This window comes from Bos taurus, chromosome 1 (genome assembly GCF_002263795.3).
Source record: "Bos taurus isolate L1 Dominette 01449 registration number 42190680 breed Hereford chromosome 1, ARS-UCD2.0, whole genome shotgun sequence".
NCBI lineage: Eukaryota > Metazoa > Chordata > Mammalia > Artiodactyla > Bovidae > Bos > Bos taurus.
In genome coordinates this window covers 81,748,915-81,771,563 of record NC_037328.1, presented here as the reverse complement: position 1 = coordinate 81,771,563, position 22,649 = coordinate 81,748,915, and the positions used below count along the sequence as shown (strand labels likewise).

At 38.8% G+C, this 22,649-nt stretch overlaps 1 protein-coding gene across 5 annotated transcripts in view; it reads left to right on the top strand.

Moving 5' to 3' along the window:
- Positions 1–22,649, top strand: part of MAP3K13 (mitogen-activated protein kinase kinase kinase 13) — a 161,605-nt gene that overhangs the window by 96,737 nt on the left and 42,219 nt on the right. For all 5 annotated transcript variants that reach the window (XM_059891150.1, XM_024997604.2, XM_010801213.4 and 2 more), the window contains 1 exon segment: positions 14,218–14,777. In XM_059891150.1, the coding sequence (XP_059747133.1) occupies positions 14,303–14,777 (475 nt within the window). In that variant the 5' untranslated portion in view covers positions 14,218–14,302.

Genomic DNA, 22,649 nt, shown 5'->3' with positions numbered 1-22,649 from the left:
GAGACCCTGGTTCAATTCCTGAGTCGGGAAGATCCCCTGGAGAAGGGACAGGCTACCCACTCCAGTATTCTTGGGCTTCCCTTGTGGTTCAGCTGGTAAAGAATCCACCTGCAATGCGGGAGACCTGGGTTCGATCCCTGGGTTGGGAAGATCCCCTATGGAAGGGAAAGGCTACCCACTCCAGTATTCTGGCCTGGAGAATTCCATGGGCTGTATAGTCCATGGGGTCACAAAGAGTTGGGCACAACTGAGTGATTTTCACTTTCAAATGTCTAAAGATTAGGATCTTTCACTAGTACAGGTTTAATTACTTTGCTATTAAAATTGAACATTGGCTCCAGAGTCTGGAGTTCTTGTGCTCTCTGGAATCTTTATCCTGGTTATCTATCTGTACAGTCTTCTCTGAGAAGTGGTGAGAGTTGTTGGTGATTCAGTAGAAACTTCTGGTCCTGTTCAGCCTGCCCTCGGTTAGCCCTCCCTGTAGTTTTCCGCCTTCACCTACAGTTGTCCTGTGATTAGGAACTTTAAGGAATGGTGATTATGAGAATAATAGCAGTAATCGCAATTTCAATTTTAAAATTCTTCACAAATGACTGTTGAAACTATTTTAAGTGTTTGAAAATGAATCATTTGGCTCTTCTGAAGATTTTAGACAAATGACTATGGTCCTTTGAAAAATTGTTTTTAAATAATCTCTTTAATTTCATCCTGACGAACCATGATTAGAATGAGCTGTAGTTAAATCATTTCATTCACGGGCATTACTAAAATTTGGTAGCACACATGTTATTTTAAAGGAGATAATGGAATTCTCTGCATTTAGCGAATTCCTATGTACAAAAGGAAAATGTAATCTTTATTAATTCTCACAACAAACAAATCTGTTAATATGAATGAATCATACGGAGAACTGCTGTCCAACTGAACATTCTGTGGTGATGAATATGTTCTATTTTGTACTATCCAGTATGGTTGTAATTAGTCACATGTGGCTACCAACCACTTGAAATGGATTAATGTACCTGAGGAGTGGAATTTTTTATTTCATTTAATTTTAATTAATTGTACATTAAATAGCCTCATATGCCTAGAAGCTACTGTTTGGATGGTGCAAGTATAGAAGTTTAATATTAAAACAGAATGGAGGAAATTCTATAGAGAGTGGACATATTTTAGAATTTTCCACTTGTCTTTACTTGTTGCTAGAAATTTTTACCTTTTATCATAAATGTAGAAGTTAACCTCAAGGTAAGATGTGAGTCTAATCCATATTTTTTTAGGCCTTTCTTAATTAAATATAAGCCCATTATAATATTGACAGTAGAGTGTTGAGACTAAACAAGCATGGGATTGGACTCGGCTCAGACTTAGGCTCAGGCTCTGGAATTGGAATAGAACTGGGTTCAACTACTGTCTTTACCACTTAGCAGCTGTTGGTGAGTTTTTTAGGCCCTCTGTGCCCCAATTGCTTTGTCAGCTTTAGGAGTGATAATAGTACCTTTCACAAGGGTTGATGTGAGGATTAGAGAAGTTAATATAGGAAAAGTGTTTTGAGCAGTGTTTGACAGTAATCTCAGTGTCGTGGTCCGGGTGCGAGTTGGAAAAGAATTTCCGGACATGAGACAGAATGAGAGGGAAAAAAAGTTTATTAGAGTGGAAGGTGCTGTTAGAACAGTGGGCCAGCTCAAGGGAGAACTGATGTTGAACAGGGTTCTTAGTCCACTTTTATACCCAGGGTACAAGGAGGGAGATAGGGGTCTTGCAGGTATTTGCTGATTGTGTGAGCACGTATGCTGGGTGGGGGAAGAGTAAGGCAAATACCTTCTCCCTGTGTGGGATAGGAGGAGAGACAGGTTATACTGCTCAGGAGGACCTGAAATCTGCTAATAGTTACAACATGGGAGAGGGAAGGATGATAAGGGTCTGGTTTTTCTGTTCCTGCATTCCAAGACCCTCCTTGGTTTTATCTGCTCTGTGGTCCTTGGGTCACCACACTCAGTAAATATTAGCTGTTGTTATTAATGCATTGTTTATCAAGTTACTCAGTGTGTGTGTGTGTGTTTGTGTGTGTGTATGTATGCATGTGAAGTTCTCTCCTCCAAAAAGTAAACTGCATCATCTTATATCAGGTCCTATACTAGGTGTAAAACTATAGATAGGTAGCAAATGAAGAGGGACAAGGTACAGAGATAAATAATACTTGGATTCTACCCCACCAAATTTACAAACTAATTAGGAAGAATTATTTCTCTTTAAAAATAGAAGTCATCACCCACTGACTGCTCCCTCCAATTCTAACAATCTATAATTCTACCATCCCTAAGCAAGACTTAAAAAAGCAATGCAAAGATGGCAAAAGGACCTTTGACAACTTCTTGCCTGCCAGTTACAATCAAGACTTGCCCAGAAACCATTTGTAGGATCTACAGCCTTACTGGAAATTCCATGTACATCACTGGAAGTCTTACGGAAGCTCTTCAATAACCCTATTATACTAAGCTGGCAATGAATAATTTCATTTTCATGTTATATAGTATAAGCATAGGGACCACCAGAGAAATCCCTATTAAATATGTTTTTATTCTCAGCATCAAATTAATAACTTGTGCTACTTGTACTTTCTCCTAGTTAGGTGATTATTAATCTTTCAATATCTATAACTGTTAAAATTACATCCAAAAGATTTTCTTTTTGCAAACTAGACAAAGCATGGAGAATTTTGAGAGTGGGTCAAAGTGGTCTTCGAACCCGGAGTCTATAAATAATGATGTCAAATCATACAGGCTGGGCCATTGCTAATTTCTGGGCTAAGCTGCTCTATTTATATCTTTGGAAATGAATGATTCTTTTTATAAAAAAATAGCCATCCTTTGGGATAACTTTAAGTTTCTCATTTTCTATGATTATCCCTGGAATGACCAAGGGCAAAACTGTTGTAAAGATATGTGCTCATTTGATCTTTAACCATGTGGTCCATATAGTCAAAGCTATGGTTTTTCCAGTAGTCATATACTGATGTGAGAGTTGGACCATAAAGAAGGCTGAATGCCAAAGAATTGATGCTTTTGAACTGTGGTGCTAGAGAAGACTCTTGAGAGTCCCTTAGATAGCAAGGACATCATACCAGTCAATCCTAAAGAAAATAAACCCTGAATATTCGCTGGAAGAACTGATGCTAAAGCTGAAGCTTAAATACCTTGGCCACCTGATGCAAAGACTCATTTGAAAAGACCCTGACGCTGGGAAAGATTGAAGGCAAAAGGAGAAGAGGATGACAGAGGATAAGATGGCTGGATGGCATCACTGATTCAATGGATATGAGTTTGAGCAAGCTCCCAGAGATAGTGAAGGACGGGGAAGCCTAGTGTGCTGCAGTTCCTGGGGTTGCAAAGAGTCAGACACAACTTAGTGACTGAAAACAACAATATTATTATTAATAATGAATATATTCTCTTACTTTAGAATAATGTTTATTAATTTAACATAAAGCAAATATTATTTCATTTAGCCCTCATTACCACCCTGTGAGGTTGGTACTCAAGTTTTTGACTGCAGAAACTGAGACACACAAGGATGAGGAACCTCCCCATGGACAGAGTCAGTATTCAAACCAGGCAGATTGAATCTTGAGCATACATTTTACTACAATATTGTTTATCACTTAAGGATTATTTTTTATGATTTTTCTACATTTGTGGGAAGCTACTATTGTACAAAGTTCTGTAAGACTAGAGCCATAAAAAACTTTTTTAGATTTTGCCCTAGGGATGGGGCCTTCATGAAGAAAGTAAAGGCAAGCTGCCTGAAGACAGTAACATTTCCAGGAAGATGGGTGAAACAAGAGTAGAACTAGGCATTCCCTAAAAGAGAGCATGTCTTCATATGTACACAATATGACATAGAAACATGTCGATCGCTAGGGAAGAAAATTCTATAATCTCCCTTGGGAACACAGTTCTGTCCTGGTTCTCCTATGTTGTAATTGCTGTTTAAAACATAAGCAGTCTTTTTCTAGAGATATTTTCTTGAATCAATAAAATTATCTCTGAATTTAATATAGTAATGTTAAAATAATGGGAGTTATGTACTTTTTTTCCCAAATATTAGAACTACATAGTATTAATATTCTCCCAATTATTATAGCTACGTAGAACCTTCTCATTTTCTTTCAACCTAATTAAAACCTGGAGTGTAAAAAGTAGCTGCTGCAGTTAAATCAAAGACAAAGGAAACTAAATATGAAAAAAAAATTGCATGTTTGGGATTTTCCTCTTCTGTTTTCCAGCTTACTTTTGCCCTTTTAACCCGCGTTTGTTTTGGGTTCTTTGTGCTTTCATTTATAATTTCAAATAAATGTGCCTCAATTTCTATGTAAATTGAGCTATCCCTTCCTTATCCCCCTTTTGTCATTTTTTTCACTTAAGAAAGCTTTCTTGTCTTTCTTTTGTCCTTCTTTTCACGTGCCTTGATCTCACATATGTATTGAGCATATTGACATATATCTTTTCTTTCTAGTTTTTCTAGTTAAAGGTTTGAATCACTAAGAAGTCTTGAGGATTCACTGTGTGCTGGTTAAATGTATTATATATGCATTATCTCATATAACATCTAATACATTCTATGAGATGAATTCTGTTGTTATCGCCACTTAAAACGAAATTTGGGGCTTAAAGAGAGAGTAAGGTCAAGTTAATGGTTAATATTTGAATCTAGGTCTATCTTCCTCCAGTGCTTTCCCTCTTAACCCTTCACAGTATTATTCTCTATATGATAAAGTACATTAAATGTTCTGAATTGGTTGATTGGGAGAATATTAATACTATAAGAATATTAATGCAATGAGGAAACAAAAGTTGATGACTCCTATTTTGTTTTTACCATTTCTACTAGGAAGAATCATATCAAGCTGGAAAAAGCAGAATAATCTAGATAAGAGAACTGAAACTTAAGACAGATAAAGAGACAAAGGCATATCTAATTAAATCTTGATGATTTCCAAGTTCTAAGGTCAGATGGCTTACACACTAATGCACTAAAACTCTTGCATTTAGGGAAAAAAAAACAACTTGCATTTAGGGTCACAAAGACAACCTTCCATAAGGAATTATCATTAGAAATTGTGAGCAAGATATTCAAGGGCAAGTAGAATATAGAGGGACTTCTCTGGCTGTCCAATGATTAAAACTCTACCCTTCCACTGCAGAGGGCATGGGTTCAAGCCCTCGTCAGGGAACTAGGAACCCAGAAGTTGTGTGCGTGGCTCGGCCGATAAATAAGCAGAAAACATTTTTAAAAAGCAAAGATTTGGATTGAAAATTTCTGAATAAACAATTGATTCTTGCTAAGACTATAAATTTAGGAAAACATAGAAAAAATTTAAAAAGAGCAGTGAAAACCACTGTTAATCTTTTAAACCTGCTTTCCTACTTTCTTGAAATGCTTTATAATTATTTTTATATTCATTAGTATTAAATATTTAAGGGCATATGTATCTGTATCTTATTTTTAAGATATTTTAAGTGGATTTATTTTGTTATTAATTTTCTTCTTCATATGGCAAGTCAGATTTCAGTCAGAAAATGTTGATTCTATTCTGGAATAGTAACACTTAGTATATTGTTTATCATAGATTTATGGAGGTTGTAGAGAAATCTTTCCTTTGGTCAAGAAGTTTGTTTAGTGTTTGATTTTAGGTGTATTTGAAGCCTCACAAGTTGCTGGTTTTTAAATTAAGATTATAGTTTGTAACTATGTAATAAAGCATGTTTTAAAAAAATTTATAATTCACTTATTTATTTATTCATTTTTGCCTCTACTGAGTCTTCATTGCTGCTTGGGCTTTTCTCTGGTTGTAACGAGCCAGGGCTACTGTCTAGCTGTGGTGCGCAGACTTTTCGCTGTGGTAGCTTCTCCTGTTGCTGCTGCTGCTGCTAAGTCACTTCAGTCATGTCCGACTCTGTGCAACCCCATAGATGGCAGCCCACCAGGCTCCCCCATCCCTGGGATTCTCCAGGCAAGAACACTGGAGTGGGTTGCCATTTCCTTCTCCAGTGCATGAAAGTGAAAAGTGAAAGTGAAGACGCTCAGTCGTGTCCAACTCTTTGCGACCCCATGGACTGCAGCCCACCAGGCTCCTCTGTCCATGTAATTTTCCAGGCAAGAGTACTGGAGTGGGGTGCCATTGCCTTCTCTGGTTGCAGAGCACGAGTTGGAGGGCTTCAGTAGTTGCAGCTCCCAGGCTCAAGAGTTGTGGCGCATGGGCTTAGTTGCTCTGTGGCATGTGGGATCTTCCTGGATCAGGGATCGAACCTCTGTCACCTGCACTGGCAGGCTGATTCTTTATCATTGAACCATCTGGGAAGCTCTGTAATGAAGCATGTTTATTCATTTAAAAACTTACATTATAAGCTTATTTTAACTTTAATCATGGTTGTGTTTATAGGTGAAGGTGAAAGTGAAAGTCGCTCAGTTGTGTCTGACTCTTTGCAACCCCATGGACTATGCAGTCCATGGAATTCTCCAGGCCAGAATACTGGAGTGGGTAGCCTTTCCCTTCTCCAGGGGATCTTCCTAACCCAGGGAATCGAACCCAGGTCTCCTGCGTTGCAGGTGGATTCTTTACCAGCTTAGCCACAAGGGAAGCCCAAGAATACTGGAGTGAGTAGCCTATCCCTTCTCCAGTGGATCTTTCAACCCAGAAATTGAACCAGAGTCTCCTACATTCCAGGCAGATAGATTCTTTACCAACTGAGCTGTCAGGGGAAGGCCATATTCATTAAGTAATCTGGAGGTTACCTTTTTGTAATTTTTATTTTTTGCTGACTCTAGCATTGTTTAATATTATTAAACATTCATAATCTTAACCAAAAATATAAGGTGTATGGTACACACTGAATCAATATTTTTTAATGCATGATTATTGGATGAAATGTTATAAAGAAGATGGGACAAGGTAGGTCAGTGCATTTGGTCAATGTGAGGCTATTATTGTCCTTTCAGATAGGAATTTCAGTAGACGGCTCACAGTTAAGAGAGCAAGTTAGGGGTGAAGACACAATTGTAGGTCACTCTTCTGATCTGATTTTTAAATAATCTTATACTTAAAATTTTACAGTTCTGTTAGAAAACGCAGATAATTTTTTTTAAGTTCAAATCAAGATCACCATGATAAACATCTATCCCAGAAAGATTTTTTTTAGTTATTGCTATGAGCAAGTAGATGCTTTTCTGGAACTCTCTTGCTTTTTCCATGATCCAGCAGATGTTGGCAATTTGATCTCTGGTTCCTCTGCCTTTTCTAAAACCAGCTTGAACATCAGGAAGTTCACGGTTCACATATTACTGAAGCCTGGCTTGGAGAATTTTGAGCATTACTTTACTAGCGTGTGAGATGAGTGCAATTGTGTGGTAGTTTGAGCATTCTTTGGCATTGCCTTTCTTTGGGATTGGAATGAAAACTGACCTTTTCCAGTCCTGTGGCCACTGCTGAGTTTTCCAAATTTGCTGGCATATTGAGTGCAGCACTTTCACAGCATCATCTTTCAGGATTTGGAATAGCTCAACTGGAATTCCATCACCTCCACTAGCTTTGTTCATAGTGATGCTTTCTAAGGCCCACTTGACTTCACATTCCAGGATGTCTGGCTCTAGGTCAGTGATCACACCATCGTGATTATCTGTGTCGTGAAGATCTTTTTTGTACAGTTCTTCTGTGTATTCCTGCCATCTCTTCTTAATATCTTCTGCTTCTGTTAGGTCCATACCATTTCTGTCCTTTATCGAGCCCATCTTTGCATGAAATGTTCCTTTGGTATCTCTGATTTTCTTGAAGAGATCCCTGGCCTTTCCCATTCTGTTGTTTTCCTCTATTTCTTTGCATTGATCGCTGAAAAATGCAGCGATCTTCTTGCTTATCTCTTCTTGCTATTCTTTGGAACTCTGCATTCAGATGTTTATATCTTTCCTTTTCTCCTTTGCTTTTCGCTTTTCTTTTCACAGCTATTTGTAAGGCCTCCCCAGACAGCCATTTTGCTTTTGTGCATTTCTTTTCCATGGGGATGGTCTTGATCCCTGTCTCCTGTACAATGTCACAAACCTCATTCCATAGTTCATCAGGCACTCTATCTATCAGATCTAGGCCCTTAAATCTATTTCTCACTTCCACTGTATAATCATAAGGGATTTGATTTAGGTCATACCTGAATGGTCTAGTGGTTTTCCCTACTTTCTTCAATTTAAGTCTGAATTTGGCAATAAGGAGTTCATGGTATGAGCCACAGTCAGCTCCTGGTCTTGTTTTTGCTGACTGTATAGAGCTTCTCCATCATGGGAAATACCAGATCACCTGATCTGCCTCTTGAGAAATTTGTATGCAGATCAGGAAGCAACAGTTAGAACTGAACATGGAACAATAGACTGGTTCCAAATAGGAAAAGGAGTTTGTCAAGGCTGTATATTGTACCCTGTTTATTTAACTTGTATGCAGAGTACATCATGAGAAACGCTGGACTGGAAGAACACAAGCTGGAATCAAGATTGCCGGGAGAAATATCAATAACCTCAGATATGCAGATGACATCACCCTTATGGCAGAAAGTGAAGAGGAACTAAAAAGCCTCTGGATGAAAGTGAAAGTGGAGAGTGAAAAAGTTGGCTTAAAGCTCAACATTCAGAAAACTAGGATCATGGCATCCAGTCCCATCACTTCATGAGAAATAGATGGGGAAACAGTGGAAACAGTGTCAGCCTTTATTTTTCTGGGCTCCAAAATCACTACAGATGGTGACTGCAGCCATGAAATTAAAAGACGCTTACTCCTTGGAAGGAAAGTTGTGACCAACCTAGATAGCATATTCAAAAGCAGAGACATTACTTTGCCAACAAAGGTTCGTCTAGTCAAGGCTATGGTTTTTCCTGTGGTCATGTATGGATGTGAGAGTTGGACTGTGAAGAAGGCTGAGCGCCGAAGAATTGATGCTTTTGAACTGTGGTGTTGGAGAAGACTTTTGAGAGTCCCTTGGACTTCAAGGAGATCCAGCCAGTCCATTCTGAAGGAGATCAGCCCTGGGATTTCTTTGGAGGGAATGATGCTAAAGCTGAAACTCCAGTACTTTGGCCACCTCATGCGAAGAGTTGACTCATTGGAAAAGACTCTGATGCTGGGAGGGATTGGGGGCAAGAGGAGAAGGGGACGACAGAGGATGAGATGGCTGGATGGCGTCACTGACTCGATGGACGTGAGTCTGAGTGAACTCCGGGAGTTGGTAATGGACAGGGAGGCCTGGCGTGCTGCGATTCATGAGGTCGCAAAGAGCTGGACACAACTGAATGACTGATCTGATCTGATGAGCAAGTAACTTAATCCCAGTTTTTAAATGGGAATGATTGCCTTAATAGCATAAACTTCACTTATGCTCTAAATACTGCTGTGTGAAGTAATCATTTTTGAAAAGTAACCAGAAAGTTGGGATAGCAGTATTGTGTTCATTTTAAGGCAAAACAATGCCAACTGAAGAGAAGACAGCTTGGGAAAAGCTCAATCAAAAAATCTTAGCAATCATGCCTACTTTCAAATTTTATTCAATTTTAGTCAGTTCGTTGAATTCAGTTGAATTTTATTCATTTGTGGGGCAAAATTTTCCAAAATCTTTGATTTGCTCATATTTATGCTATAAAGCTCAAAATCGGATCTATTATAAAATTATCCTCTTTAGCAACATGGAGACAATTGTATCATATAATAAAAACACAAGAACTCAAGGACCATTTGGCCACCTGACCTCTTCCTTTCCTCTTTTTCTCGGTGCCAAATTCATCTTGGCATGAAGTCAAGGTAATTTCCAGAAACTGGCAGTGCCCTGGCAAATGCACAGCTGCCCCTGTCGCCAACCCTTGCCTACTAATTTTTACACAAACCACTTCCTCCTTTTGAGGCTGAGAAGCTCACAGGGCAAGGAAGTGTGCCTGAAGGGCAGAGAGGGAGGCGCTGCCTTGTACTCCTGCGGATTCAGGAGCCCTTGTATAAGGGCAGAGGCAGCACCACCTCCCCCTGCAGCCTGGCCCGTAGATCTTTGTCCTGATAAGGGCACAGGCTGACCTTGCCGTCTTGCACCTCTGCTCTTCCTTATCTTTTTCCACTTGACTCTCAGTGTTTAAAATTCTTGCCTCGTTTCGTGTCTATCCCCTTCTAATAAATTCTAGCTTTGACTTCTCGTGAACTGAAAGATCCAGTCAGTTCCCAAGAGAGTACACGAGCCCAGTCTGGACAGAGAGAGAGGAACTGAGAGGACAAAGAGAGAGGCAGAGATGGTGGAGCTGCTTCTGCTCCCTTAGGTTCCACTCACCAGCTCCTTCACTGTGCAGTGGCAGTGTGTGGGTGTACATACAAACACAGGTAAAATTTAGATATTTTCATCCTCCTACACTCTTACATGTAGAGTCAGCTCTGATCGTATTTGAATATAGTCATGGTGATGATTTCTTTCCTTTTGTTCTGTGCTCCTCAGTTTCTCTGCCTTTGTTGCTTGCGATTGGATGTGATTTCTTGGTGAACAGAGGAAAGCCTGTCTGACTGCACGTCTTTATACACATTTTGAGGTTTCCATCGTCTCTGCCTGCTCCCAGAGCAGCTGGATCACCAAAAGCTGGGTGCCCTTCACTGCTCTGTTGACACATGCAGGGTCACCCCTCTAAATGGATGTTTGTACTTTTTCGGATGTAGCTTTAGTGCATCTAGAATAGCATTGCATTATCATCTTTTGTCATCAGTGATCATGCTATCATGACTATTTGTTTCTATTTGTCTGAATAAATAACCAGACTAGGGGAAGACCATAGGATAAGGAAAGAGGATTCATTCCAGCTCTGCCACTAATTAGTTGTATTGAGCAAGTCAACAGTCTCTCTGGGATTTTATTTTGTATGTGAGACAGGTAGATTGGACTATATTCCTTAAGGGTCCTGTTATTCTTGACCTCCTAAATATCAAACTGTATGTGATGACCATGCTAAAGTTCTCTTCTTTAGACTCATTCCTAGTGCCTGTGTGAGCAGGTCCACTTCACGTGCACTACTAACCTCTTAGAAATCAGAAGAGATGGGAGTTCTCTGGTGGTCTAGTGGTTGGGATTTGGCACTTCCAGTGCTGTGGCCCAGGTTCATTCCTGGTTGGAGAATTGAGATCCCACAAGGTGCAAGTTGTGGCCAAAAAAAAAAGAAGAACTGAGAAGAGGTTACAATTCAAAACAAACTCATGTCTTTCTAACTTTTTGTATATGAGCTAATTTCAGTGTGATGTCATCAAGGAGAAGAAACTCAGAATAGAAGTGGACAAAATGGAAATTTACCAGGAGTTAATATAAAATTCTGCAGTTGAGTTCAAAGAACACTTTGCACAAATAGGTGTTTGGCTGAAATTCACATATACATTTGGGTATTTGCGTTATCAACTGATGTGAGCCAACAGCATAATGTATGCCCTATGCTGTAAAGGATAACCATGAATCCCAATGGCAAAAACAGATTGGAAGCAACTGCTCAGACAGTGGCCAGGTCAGATAGCATGAAGTCAGAGATCCTGAAAGATATCAAGCAGAGCAAGGTCAGAGAGGCCAAAGGCAAAAGACAGCTGAAGGTCATGGCAGAAGATCAGCAAGAATGCAAAATGAAGGGATCAGTAATGTCAGAGCCTAGAGAGGAACACAAAAGGAAGGAAATGGGGAGCATGGGGCTGGGGGTCAACTCAGCAAACAGCTGTTTCTATAATGAAGGGCTCCAGCTTTTCTTTTTCTTTCTTTTCCCCAACCTTATATTCCCAGGTAGCTTCCCAGCCCTTTAAATTTCTCCACGCCCTGGAAGTTGTCTCGCTTAACCTAACTTTGTCCTGTTAAAGTTCTCTCTCTGATTTCTTTAAAGGGAAGAATTGTCTGTATTATTTCATGAGCTTTCAGAGCCGTATGTGAAGGAGTTGCTTTTATTGCACACCGCTGTCCAACATCAGCTGACTTTTTCATTATTTCTGGTTGACCAGCTCTCCCACACATGCCCTGGTCGCTTTTTCTCTGCCTTTGCTCACACTCTTATTCTTTCTTAACTTCCTTTCCTCTGTCGGTGTCAAACACATCTTCCTTACCTTCTCATGTCCCCATTCTTACTCCCTGTAGACCAGAATGTGGCATGAATGTCGTGGGGGTGAGAGTGGGCAGGAGGTAATTCCCTCGGTGTAATTATTAACTCCTTAAGTAGCATTAGTCGCTTAGCTGAGTCCAACTCTTTGTTATTCCATGAGCTATATACAGCCCACCAGGCTCCTCTATCCGTGGAATTCTCCAGGCAAGAATACTAGAGTCGGTAGCCATTCCCTTCTCCAGGGGATCTTCCCAACACAGGGATCAAACCCAGGTCTCCTGCATTGCAAGCAGATTCTTTACCATCTGAGCCACCAGGAAAGCCATCTTACCAGGTGGTGCTAGTGGTAAAGAACCAGCCTGCCAATGCAGGGGGCCTAAGAGATGTGGGTTTGATCCCTGGGTCAGAAGATCCCTTGGAGGAGAGCATGGCAACCCACTCCAGTGTTCTTGCCTGGAGACTCCCATGGACTGAGGAACCTTGGAGTCTACAGTCCATGGGTTCGCAAAGAGTCAGATACAACTGAAGCAACTTAGCACACATGCATGACTCAGTAGGATTTAAGTTAACTGTGTTGGGGCTTCCCTGGTGGTTCAGATGGTAAAATATTTGCCTGCAATGCAGGACACCCAGATTCAATCCTTGGGTTGGGAATATCCCCTGGAAAAGGGAATGGCAACCCACTTCAGTATTCTTGCCTGGACAGAAGAGCCTGGCGGACTACAGTCCATGGGGTCACAAAGAGTCAGACATGACTGAGTGACTAACACTTTGAACTTTTGAATTTAAGTAGTATATAAGCTTTGAAAGAAAGAAACTATGTCTTACAGAGACCACATGGTACAGTAGAGAGTTTGGGATTAGGTCCTGGCTCTGTGACCTTTAGCATATACCTCTCTCTAAGCCTCAGTGTTCTTCTGGGAAAGACAGGAATAACGATTCCATGCTCTGGCTTCCTTACACAGGCAATCAGATGTTTAGGTCAAGGTCACAGGAAATAGCATTTTTTAACCTGTAAAGTACTCTAACAGAATGAAGGGTAATCATAACAGGTGCCTTGTTATAAAGAATTGAAGGAAATCTGAGAATCTGAATTCTTAGATTGTAATTCTTGCTCTACCACTTACTCAGTATGTAGCCTTAGAAGTTTCTTACTTCTCTAATGAAAATGACACCATCACAAAGATAATGTTGCTGGTGCTGGCTTGTATACCAGTTTGTAAGAGCCAGTTGTCAAATATTTAGTAACTGCAGGCAGGTTGTTAAGCTATTGTTACGAGCCTGAAACCTGACTTGGTGGGAGTATTTATACCAGGGAAATTAGCAAATACTACTTATCAGATTACTGGTTTTTATTCTGGAGAGTAGATGGCTCAGACAACAGACATTTACTTCTGACAGTTTTGGGGGCTGAGACAACCAAGACTGAGGCACTTGCATGTTCCATAGTCTGGTGAGGGCCCACTTCCTGCTTCATAAACAGCCGTCTTCTCACTATGTTCTCTCGTGGCAGCAGAAGCAAGGGAGTTCTCTAGGGTCTTTTTCACAGGGCAGTAACCCCATTCACAAAGGCTCCACTGTCAGGACCTAATCACCTCCCAAAGGCCCCCCAGCCAAGCGGCATCACAAATGAGTTTCACCGTGTAAGTGGAGTGAGGGGAAGACATTCACCCTATAGAAGTGTATTGATACAGAATGCTTAGAATATCTTGAAAAACACAACATAAATCCCTCCCAAATCTAACCACCTAGAATTAACAGCTATTAATTCTTTGGATGTATCCTTCCAGTCTTTTTTTCTTATACATGTGTTTGTGTATCTTTTTAAATAATAAAAATTTTAAATGGCTTATGTTGTATATATTGTTCTAACCTATTTTTTATATTACTATGTCATGAACATTTTCTCATGTTAGTAAGTACTCTTCTACAACATGATTTTTAACTGCTGCACAGTATTCCATTACGTGGATCAACACCACTGTTTAACCAATCCCCTTTGCTTCAGCGTTTTTACTGTTATAATCAGAAGTGTAGTATGTGACTGACTAAAGACAGGGTGATCTCACGTCCTCCTCCTGTTCTCCCCAGGTTCTGAAGCCCCCTCTTACATCAGAACTCTACTGTAATGATCCTCTGAGTGTCATCTCAGGACCTCGGGCACACTCATGGCACGATGGCCAACCCTCAGGAGCACCTGAGCTGCTCCTCTTCTCCACGTTTGCCTTTGAGTGAAAACAAAACCTTCAATGGACTACAAGATGACCTCGCACCTATGGGGAGCCACGCTTCCCCCAAGCTTCTTAAGGACCAGCAGGAAAAGGGCATGGTGCAAACTGAGCTAGCTGAAGGCACGAACAGCCCCATCACCACAACAGTGTTGACAAGCATAAGTGAGGATTCCAGGGACCAGTTTGAGAACAGCGTTCTTCAGCTAAGGGAACAAGATGAATCAGAGATGGCCATGTCTCATGGGAACAGCAACACTGTGGATGGAGAGGGCACAAGTGGAACTGAAGACATCAAGATTCAGTTCAGCAGGTCGGGCAGCGGCAGTGGTGGGTTTCTTGAAGGACTATTTGGATGCTTAAGGCCTGTATGGAATATCATTGGAAAGGCATATTCCACTGATTACAAATTGCAGCAGCAAGGTAAGCAAGATACTTCCTGTGTAAACATCCCACCACCATTAACTGAGTAACTTTGATAAACTAAAGACCTAGAGCCAGAAGAATACACTAGGTCAGTCTCCTGTAGACCTTCTGAATGGAGCAGAGTGACATACAGTTGGTCTTTTTTGGTTGAAGCCCATCTTTTGTGGTTATCCAGTGATGTCCGGAGTAGAGTACATATAAGACAATCCATGACATTGTGAGGAAGAAAATGTTAGAGCTCCTGTTCCTTTTAACTCAGCATTTTAAATTTCTATTCTCATGTATGTTTTCACATGTATATTTAGTATTTTAATAAAGTTGCACAGATATATAATTTGTAAATAAATCACATAGTAGGCACATATTCCAAATTTTTTATTAACAGTTTTTTACAGTCAAAAATTTGATGGTCACTGGACTAATTCAAAACCAGACAGAAATGGCATGGTATTGCCTCCAAAGATTGCAGGACTGCCTTAGTTAATAGCAAAAATGAATATTTTAAATTTTATAGTCAAGCTCAGAAAACTCATGTTTTGAGAAAAGAACAAAATATCTAACCATCCTTGAGAAACATTATTATTTCTAGGTCCCACAGCTTTTTAAAAAGTAAAATTTTAACTCCCATCATTGTATAACATGTATATTCATATATTCCAATTCAAGCCTTACTCTTTTTGAAGTAAAGAGAACACATGGCCCTAGTGTTCTTTATTTATATTCTTGTAACTTTATTTATATTCTTGAAACAGTTTTTCCTGAGAATAAAAGTAAGATATATATAGAAAATTTTGAACCTGCAAGTAAGTTCACCCAAAAAAGTTAAAATAATCGATGATTCCCCAATCTGAAGTAACCAATCGAAGTGTTTTGGCACATATATTATGTTAGCCTATATATCTGTGTGTAAGTATGCTTTTAAAAAGTCATACTGTTCTGTAACTCCTTTTTATTTCATATTGTGAATCCTTCCCATACCATGAAATATACTTTTCAGCATCATTTTTAATGTCTGCCTAATATTAAATTGTGTGAACATGTACAATTTAGTACTTGTAATTAAGTTATCCTCTGTGTTTTTCCCTTTGGATGAGAACTCAGGGTTTACTCTTTTAACAACGTTCAAATGTAACATAAGCATTGTTAATTATATTTATCAAGTTGTACATTACATCCCCTTGATCTTATAACTGGAAGTTTGAACCTTTTGACTGCCTTCATCCAATTCCCCCTCTCCCACTCTCCACCTCTGGTAACCACAGAACTGATCTCTCTTTCTGTGAGTTTGTTTCTTTTTGAAGTATAACTGACCTAGAGCACTATATTAGTTCCTGCTACACATCATAGTGATTTGACACATGGCAACCCACTTCAGTGTTCTTGCGTGGAAAATTCCATGTACAGAGGCATCTGGCTGGCTACAGTCCAGAGTCGAAGAGTCAGGCTCGAAGAGTCAGACATAGCTGAGCACACGTGCACCGTGTGTTTCAGAATGATCACCGTGACAGGTCTAGCTACTGTCTGTCACCACACAGAGAGATTGCATGATTGTTGACTGTATTCCCCACACTGTACATTTCACGCCTATGACTCATTTATTTTGCCCTAAAAGTTCGTAGCTCTTAATCTCCCTCACCTATTACTCCCCTCCCCCTTCTTCCTTCCCTGTGACAACCACCTGTTTGTTCTCTGTATCCATGGCTCTGTTTCTATTTTGCTGTGTTTGTTCATTTGTTTCGCTTTTTAGATCACACATTTAAGTGAAATCATATAGTATTTGTCTTTCTCCATCTGACTTATTTCACTTGGCATGGGGCCTTCTAGGTCTATCCATGTTGTCACAGATGGCAAGATTTCATTCTTTGTTATGGCTGAGTAATATGCTGTTGTGTGTGTGTGTGTGTGTGTGTGTGTTTATATATATACACCACATCTTTTTTTATCGGTTCATCTACTCATGGACACTTTGATTGCTTCCAAATCTTGGATATTGTAAATAATGTTGCAGTTAATGTAAGGGTGCATGTATCTTTTCTAAAGAGTGGGGTATTTGAGGGGTTTGTTTTTTAATTTTTTATACAATTTTTAAAGGATGCTTTCCATTTACAGTTATTACAGAATGTTGGTCATATTCACCATATTGTACATTACACCCTTGAGCCTGTCTCACACCCAGAAGTTCGTACCTCCTACTCTTGCACCCCTATAGCGCCCCTCCCTCTCTCTCCATTGGTAGCCCCTGGTTTGTTCACTGTATCTGTGAGTCTGCCTCTTTTTAGTTATATTCATTTGTTTTTTTGTATTTTTTAAAGTCCAAAATATATGTGTATCATATAGTATTTGTCTTACCCTATCTGACATATTTCACTTTAGCATAACATCCTCCATGTCCATCCATATTGCTGCATATGGCATAATTCTGTTCTTTTTATGGCTGAGTAGTATTCCATTGTGTCGTATGTGTATGTGTGTGTGCGTATGTATATATATGTCAAGTTGTATGGACTATTTGTATATGATGGATGTTAATCCTTTAACAGGCATATTTGCAAATATTTTCTCCCATTCAGTAGGTTGTCTTTTTGTTTTGTCAATGGTTTGGCTTTGCTCTGTGAAAGCTTGTAGGTTTAATTAGGTCCCACTTGTTTATTTTTCCTTTTATTTCCTTTAGGGTCCAAAAAAAAAATATTGCTGCAGTTTATGCCAAAGAGTGTTCTGCATGGGATTGCATTCCTCTAGGAATTTTATAGTCTCTGGTCTTACATTTAGGTCTCTAAAGAGTGTTTTTGTTTTCTTTAGATAAATATCCAGGAGTAGAGTTGTTGGGTCATATGGTAATTCTATATATAGTTCTATTTTTAGTTTTTTGAGGTATCTCCATACTGTTTTCCATAATGGCTGCACCAATTTGCATTCCCATCGACAGTACACAAAGGCTCCCTTTTCTCTACTCCTGGCCAACCCTTGATGATTAGTGATGTTGAGCATCTTTTCATGTGCCTGTTGGCCATTTATATGTCTTCTTTGGATAAATATCTATTCAGCTATCTATTTATCCTCTGTCCATTTTTTAATCAGGTTTTCTTTTTTATGTTGTTTTGAGTTCTTTATACATTTTGGATATTAACCCCTTATCAGAATAGCCTCCCATTCAGCAGGCTGCCATTTCATTTTATTGTTTCCTTCACTGTGTAAAAGCTTTTTAGTCTGATACAGTCCCATTTGCTTATTTTTGCTTTTGTTGCTCTTGCCTGAGAAGACATATTCAAAAAAATATTGCTAAGATTGATGTGAAAGAATGTACTGCCAATGTTTTCTTCCAGAACTTTTATGGTTTCATAGATCTTACATTTAGGTCTTTCATCCATGTAGCTGTCTAATTTTCCCAACACCGTTTATTGAAGAGGCTGTCTCTTCCTCCATTGTATATTCTTGCCTCCTTTCTTGTAGACTAATTGCTCATACAAGTATCGTTTCATTTCTGGGCTCTCTGTGCTGTCCCATTGATATCTGTGCCAGTACTATACTGCTTTGATTACTATAGCTTTGTCTTACAGTTAGAAATCAGGGAGCATGATACCTCCAGCTTTGCTCTTCTTTCTCAAAATTGTTTTGGATATTGGGTATATTTTGTGTTTCCTTACAAATTTTAGGATTATTTGTTCTAGTTCTATGAAGAATCCATGGATATTTTGACAGGAATTGCACTGAATCTCTAGACTTCCTTGGGTAGTATGGTCATTTTAACATTATTAATTCTTCCAATTCGTGAGCATGGTATATCTTTCCCTCTGTGTGTGTTGTCTTCAATTTCTTTCATCAATGTCTTATTGTTTTCAGAGTACACGTCTTTTACCTCCTCAGATGTATTCTTAATATTTTATTTGTTTTGATGCATTTGTAATTGCATCAAATTATTTTCTTTATTTCCTTCTCTGTTGATTGTTAGTGTATAGAAATGTAACATATTTCTGTATATTAATTTTGTATCCTGAAACTTTTCCAAATTCATTGGTAAATTCCACTGCAATCTTCTCATTTGACAGTTTGTTTACTATTTTCAGTGGTTATAAGCCAGGCTGCAATGAATATAGCATTGAAACATAAACATCACCATATGTAAAATTAGATAACCAGTTGAAATTTACTGTATGATACAGGGAGTTCAAATCTGGTACTCTGTGACAACGTAAATGGGTGAGATGAGGTGGGAGGTGGGAGATGGGAGGGAGATCCAAGAGGGAGGGGACATATGTGTACTTGTGGCTGATTCATGCTGATATATGGCAGAAACCAACACAGTATTATAAAGCAATTATCCTCCAATTAAAAATGAAAAAAAATTTAAGTCTACAAATAACAAATGCTAGAGAGGGTGTGGAGAAAAGGGAACTCTCCTACACAGTTGGTGGGAATATATATTGGTACAGCCACTATGGAAAACAGTATGGAGATTCCTCAAGAAACTAAAAACAGAATTACCGTATAACCCAGCAGTTCTACTCCTGGGCAAAACTATAATTCAAAAACATACATGCACCCCTGTGTTCATAGCAGCACTTTTCACAATAGCCAAGACACGGAAACAACCTAAGTGTCCATCAACAGAATAATGGGTAAAGCTGTGGCACATATATACTGTGGAATACTATTCACTCATTACAAAAATGAAATAATGCCAATGCAGTATTCCTCAGTCATAAAAAAGAACAAAACGCCATTTGCAGCAGCATGGATGTAAGTAGAGATTATCATGCTAAGTGAAGTAAGTCAGAAAGAGAAAGACAAATACCATACGATATCACCTTTATGTGGAATCTAAAATATGGCATAAATGAACGTATCTGCAAAACAGAAACAGACTCACAGACACAGAGAACAGACTGTGGTTGCCAAGGAGGGGGTTGTAGGAAGGGATGAACTGGAAATGTGGGGTTAGTAGATGTAAACTACGACATATATCAATAGAATGGATGGCAACAAGGTTCTACTGTATAGCACAGGGAACTGTATTCAATTTCCTGGGATAAACTATAATGGGAAAGAATATGAAAAAGATTGTGTGTATATATATATAGGGTTAGGGTCCCATATATATATACACACACACACATATAAAACTGAATCATTTTGCTATACAGCAGGAATTAACATTATAAATCAACTCTACATTTTTTAAAAATTGACTCTGAAATGCTTTCTCTTAAATTGATACCAGCCTCCTCATCTATACCCCTTCTCCATAGGTAGATTGGGGTTTACCTGTAAATCTGTCAATTCCTGATATGCATTCCAGGATTTGTCAACCATAGCATTCTTTCTCAGTCCATAGATGGTGTCTGTCTTTCTCTCTCTTTCATACATGCTCCTTGCCTTATGCATTCTACCCTCTTGTTACCTCTATGATCTTAAGGTTTCAAGGAAATTAGAAAGCTGTTCCTTGTCACATGGAGATTGGGGATTCCTATGTAAAACAGTATTATTGTTTTAAAAATTGGGAATAATACAAATACATACAAGTATTAGTTGCTCAGTTGTATCCGACTCTCTGTGACCCCATGGACAGTAGCCCACCAGGCTCTTCTATCCATGGAATTCTCCAGGCAAGAATACTGGAATGTGTTGCCAAAATTGGGAATAAAGACAAACCCAAAGAGGAAAATAAAAGTCACTTATCATCCCACAGCCCAGACATAACCACCCTTAATTTACTATTTTTCAGAAGTTCCTTCTTCTCTGCTTAGACACAAAACCTACTGATATCTGCTTATATGATAAACTCATTTGATTTTTAAGGTCATAATTTGTCCAGTCTAATAATTATTTTGGTGGAAATGTGGAGATCTCAGGATCCAAACGCAACATTGAAGTTCAGACTCATAAAGAAGGCTAACAGACACATCCTATGTCTTTTAAAGAAGCCTTTAAAATTTTTTTATTGTTATATAACCTTGTAGGGAGAAGGAAATGGCAACCCACTCCAGTGTTCTTTCCTGGAAAATCCCATAGATGGAGGAGCCTGGTAAGCTACAGTCCATGGGGTCACAAAGAGTTCCAACACGTCATGCATTGGAGAAGGAAATGGCAACCCACTCCAGTGTTCTTGCCTGGAGAATCCCAGGGACGGAGGAGCCTGGTCGGCTGCCGTCTATGGGGTTGCACAGACTCGGACATGACTGAAGCGACTTAGCAGCAGCAGCAGCATATAACCTAGTATTTAATTTTTCTTCTAATTGATTGTGTGACCTTCAGAAAGGCTTATTTCAGGAACAAATAAGAAACATGCTTGGTCAGTTTAAACTTATAAGGTTGCAGCAGCTGCCCAGTTCTTCAGCAGATGACAGGATATCCTACTGTGAGCAGGTGTTGCTGTGGGTTGTACAAAGATTCACCAGCCTAAGTGTATTTTTTTTCTTATCAGCTCCAGGATCAGGGAGCTAATCTTTAATCCTGGATTACAGTCAACCAAAGGCTAGTAGTACATATAACAGATGTGTCCCTGCATTTGGTATTATGAAGAAATTTCACTCGATTAAAAAAGTTTTAATGATATCTTCGTCTCCCATTTAGTAGATTGGTGGTTAAGTGCAAGTAAGGTAGTATGTAGAATTGAAATCTTTTAATGCCAAATAGTTCCCAGTCTCAGAACAAGTATTGTTATAGACTTGTCTAGATAAACAAAGGAGAACTTATATGTTAAAGTGAGTGGGCTCGTGGCTTTTTCTCAGCCCTAGGGATCATGATGGGTATTGGAATTAAGATTGTAGTCATAGTGATGAATCAGAGAGAAGATAAAAGCTGGGGAAGAGTACCAATGGGACAGATATAAAAGCAGTGGAAAGTCTGGGACTGGCCCTGGAGGGAGCCCAGCCAGTTTCCAGCATAACGAGGTTAGCTATCTTGCTTCTTGGTGATGCAGACCCCCCAGTTTGTACAATCTTGTTGCTGACATTCTTTTTGCCGCCATTTTCCTATTCCTTGGCTCCCTACTAGGTATTGATCAGGACATTGGAATTGGACAGAGAGAACAAAATGCCATGAATCAGTTTTCCTTCTGGGAGTCAGCTCTAGTAGAAACTCTTGACAGAAAGGTGGTTGAAGTATTACTTTATACTCTGTGTTCCTGAATTACCAGTGCTGTCCCCTTTATTTTTCCATGGATAATTAAGATTTGGTTGAGCATAGATGAATTAACACAGGTATGAGCTACTGTTGGTCAAGAAAATTTTTAGTATTTATTATAAATTCAACCTTTGATATTTGAGTGCCAGATATTTTTATCATTTATATTTCTTTTATTTTATAATTGAAGTATAGTTAGTTTACAATATTATATTAGTTTCAGGTGTACAACATAGTGATTCAATATTTTATATATTTATTCTATTTAAAGTTGTTATAAAATATTGGCTATATTCCTTGTGCTGTACAATATATCCTTGTAGCTTATTTACTTTATGCATAGTAGTTTGTGCCACTTAATCCCCTACCCATATCCTGCTCCTCCCTCTTATCATTTGTATTTTAATAATTCATTTATTTCTTATTTTATAAAAATATCAAATAGGAATTATTTATAAAAATATATAGTAAGTTACAATATAAACATTATAAAATGATGTGAAAAGAAAGGATTATTTAACAAATTTTTTAAATCACTAAATAACAATATTAAAAAATTAGTTTGCATTAGTTCTCACATCCTGCAACAAATTAAGCTTCAGATGCAAAGGTTAAGCTTAAAAAATCAACTATAGATCACTCTTAGAAGATAGATTAGACAGTGGAAGAAATCACAAAGCAAATTACAGACAACTATAAAAGTATTTTGTTTAAAACATGAAATTAAAAGAAAAATGCTTTTGTAAG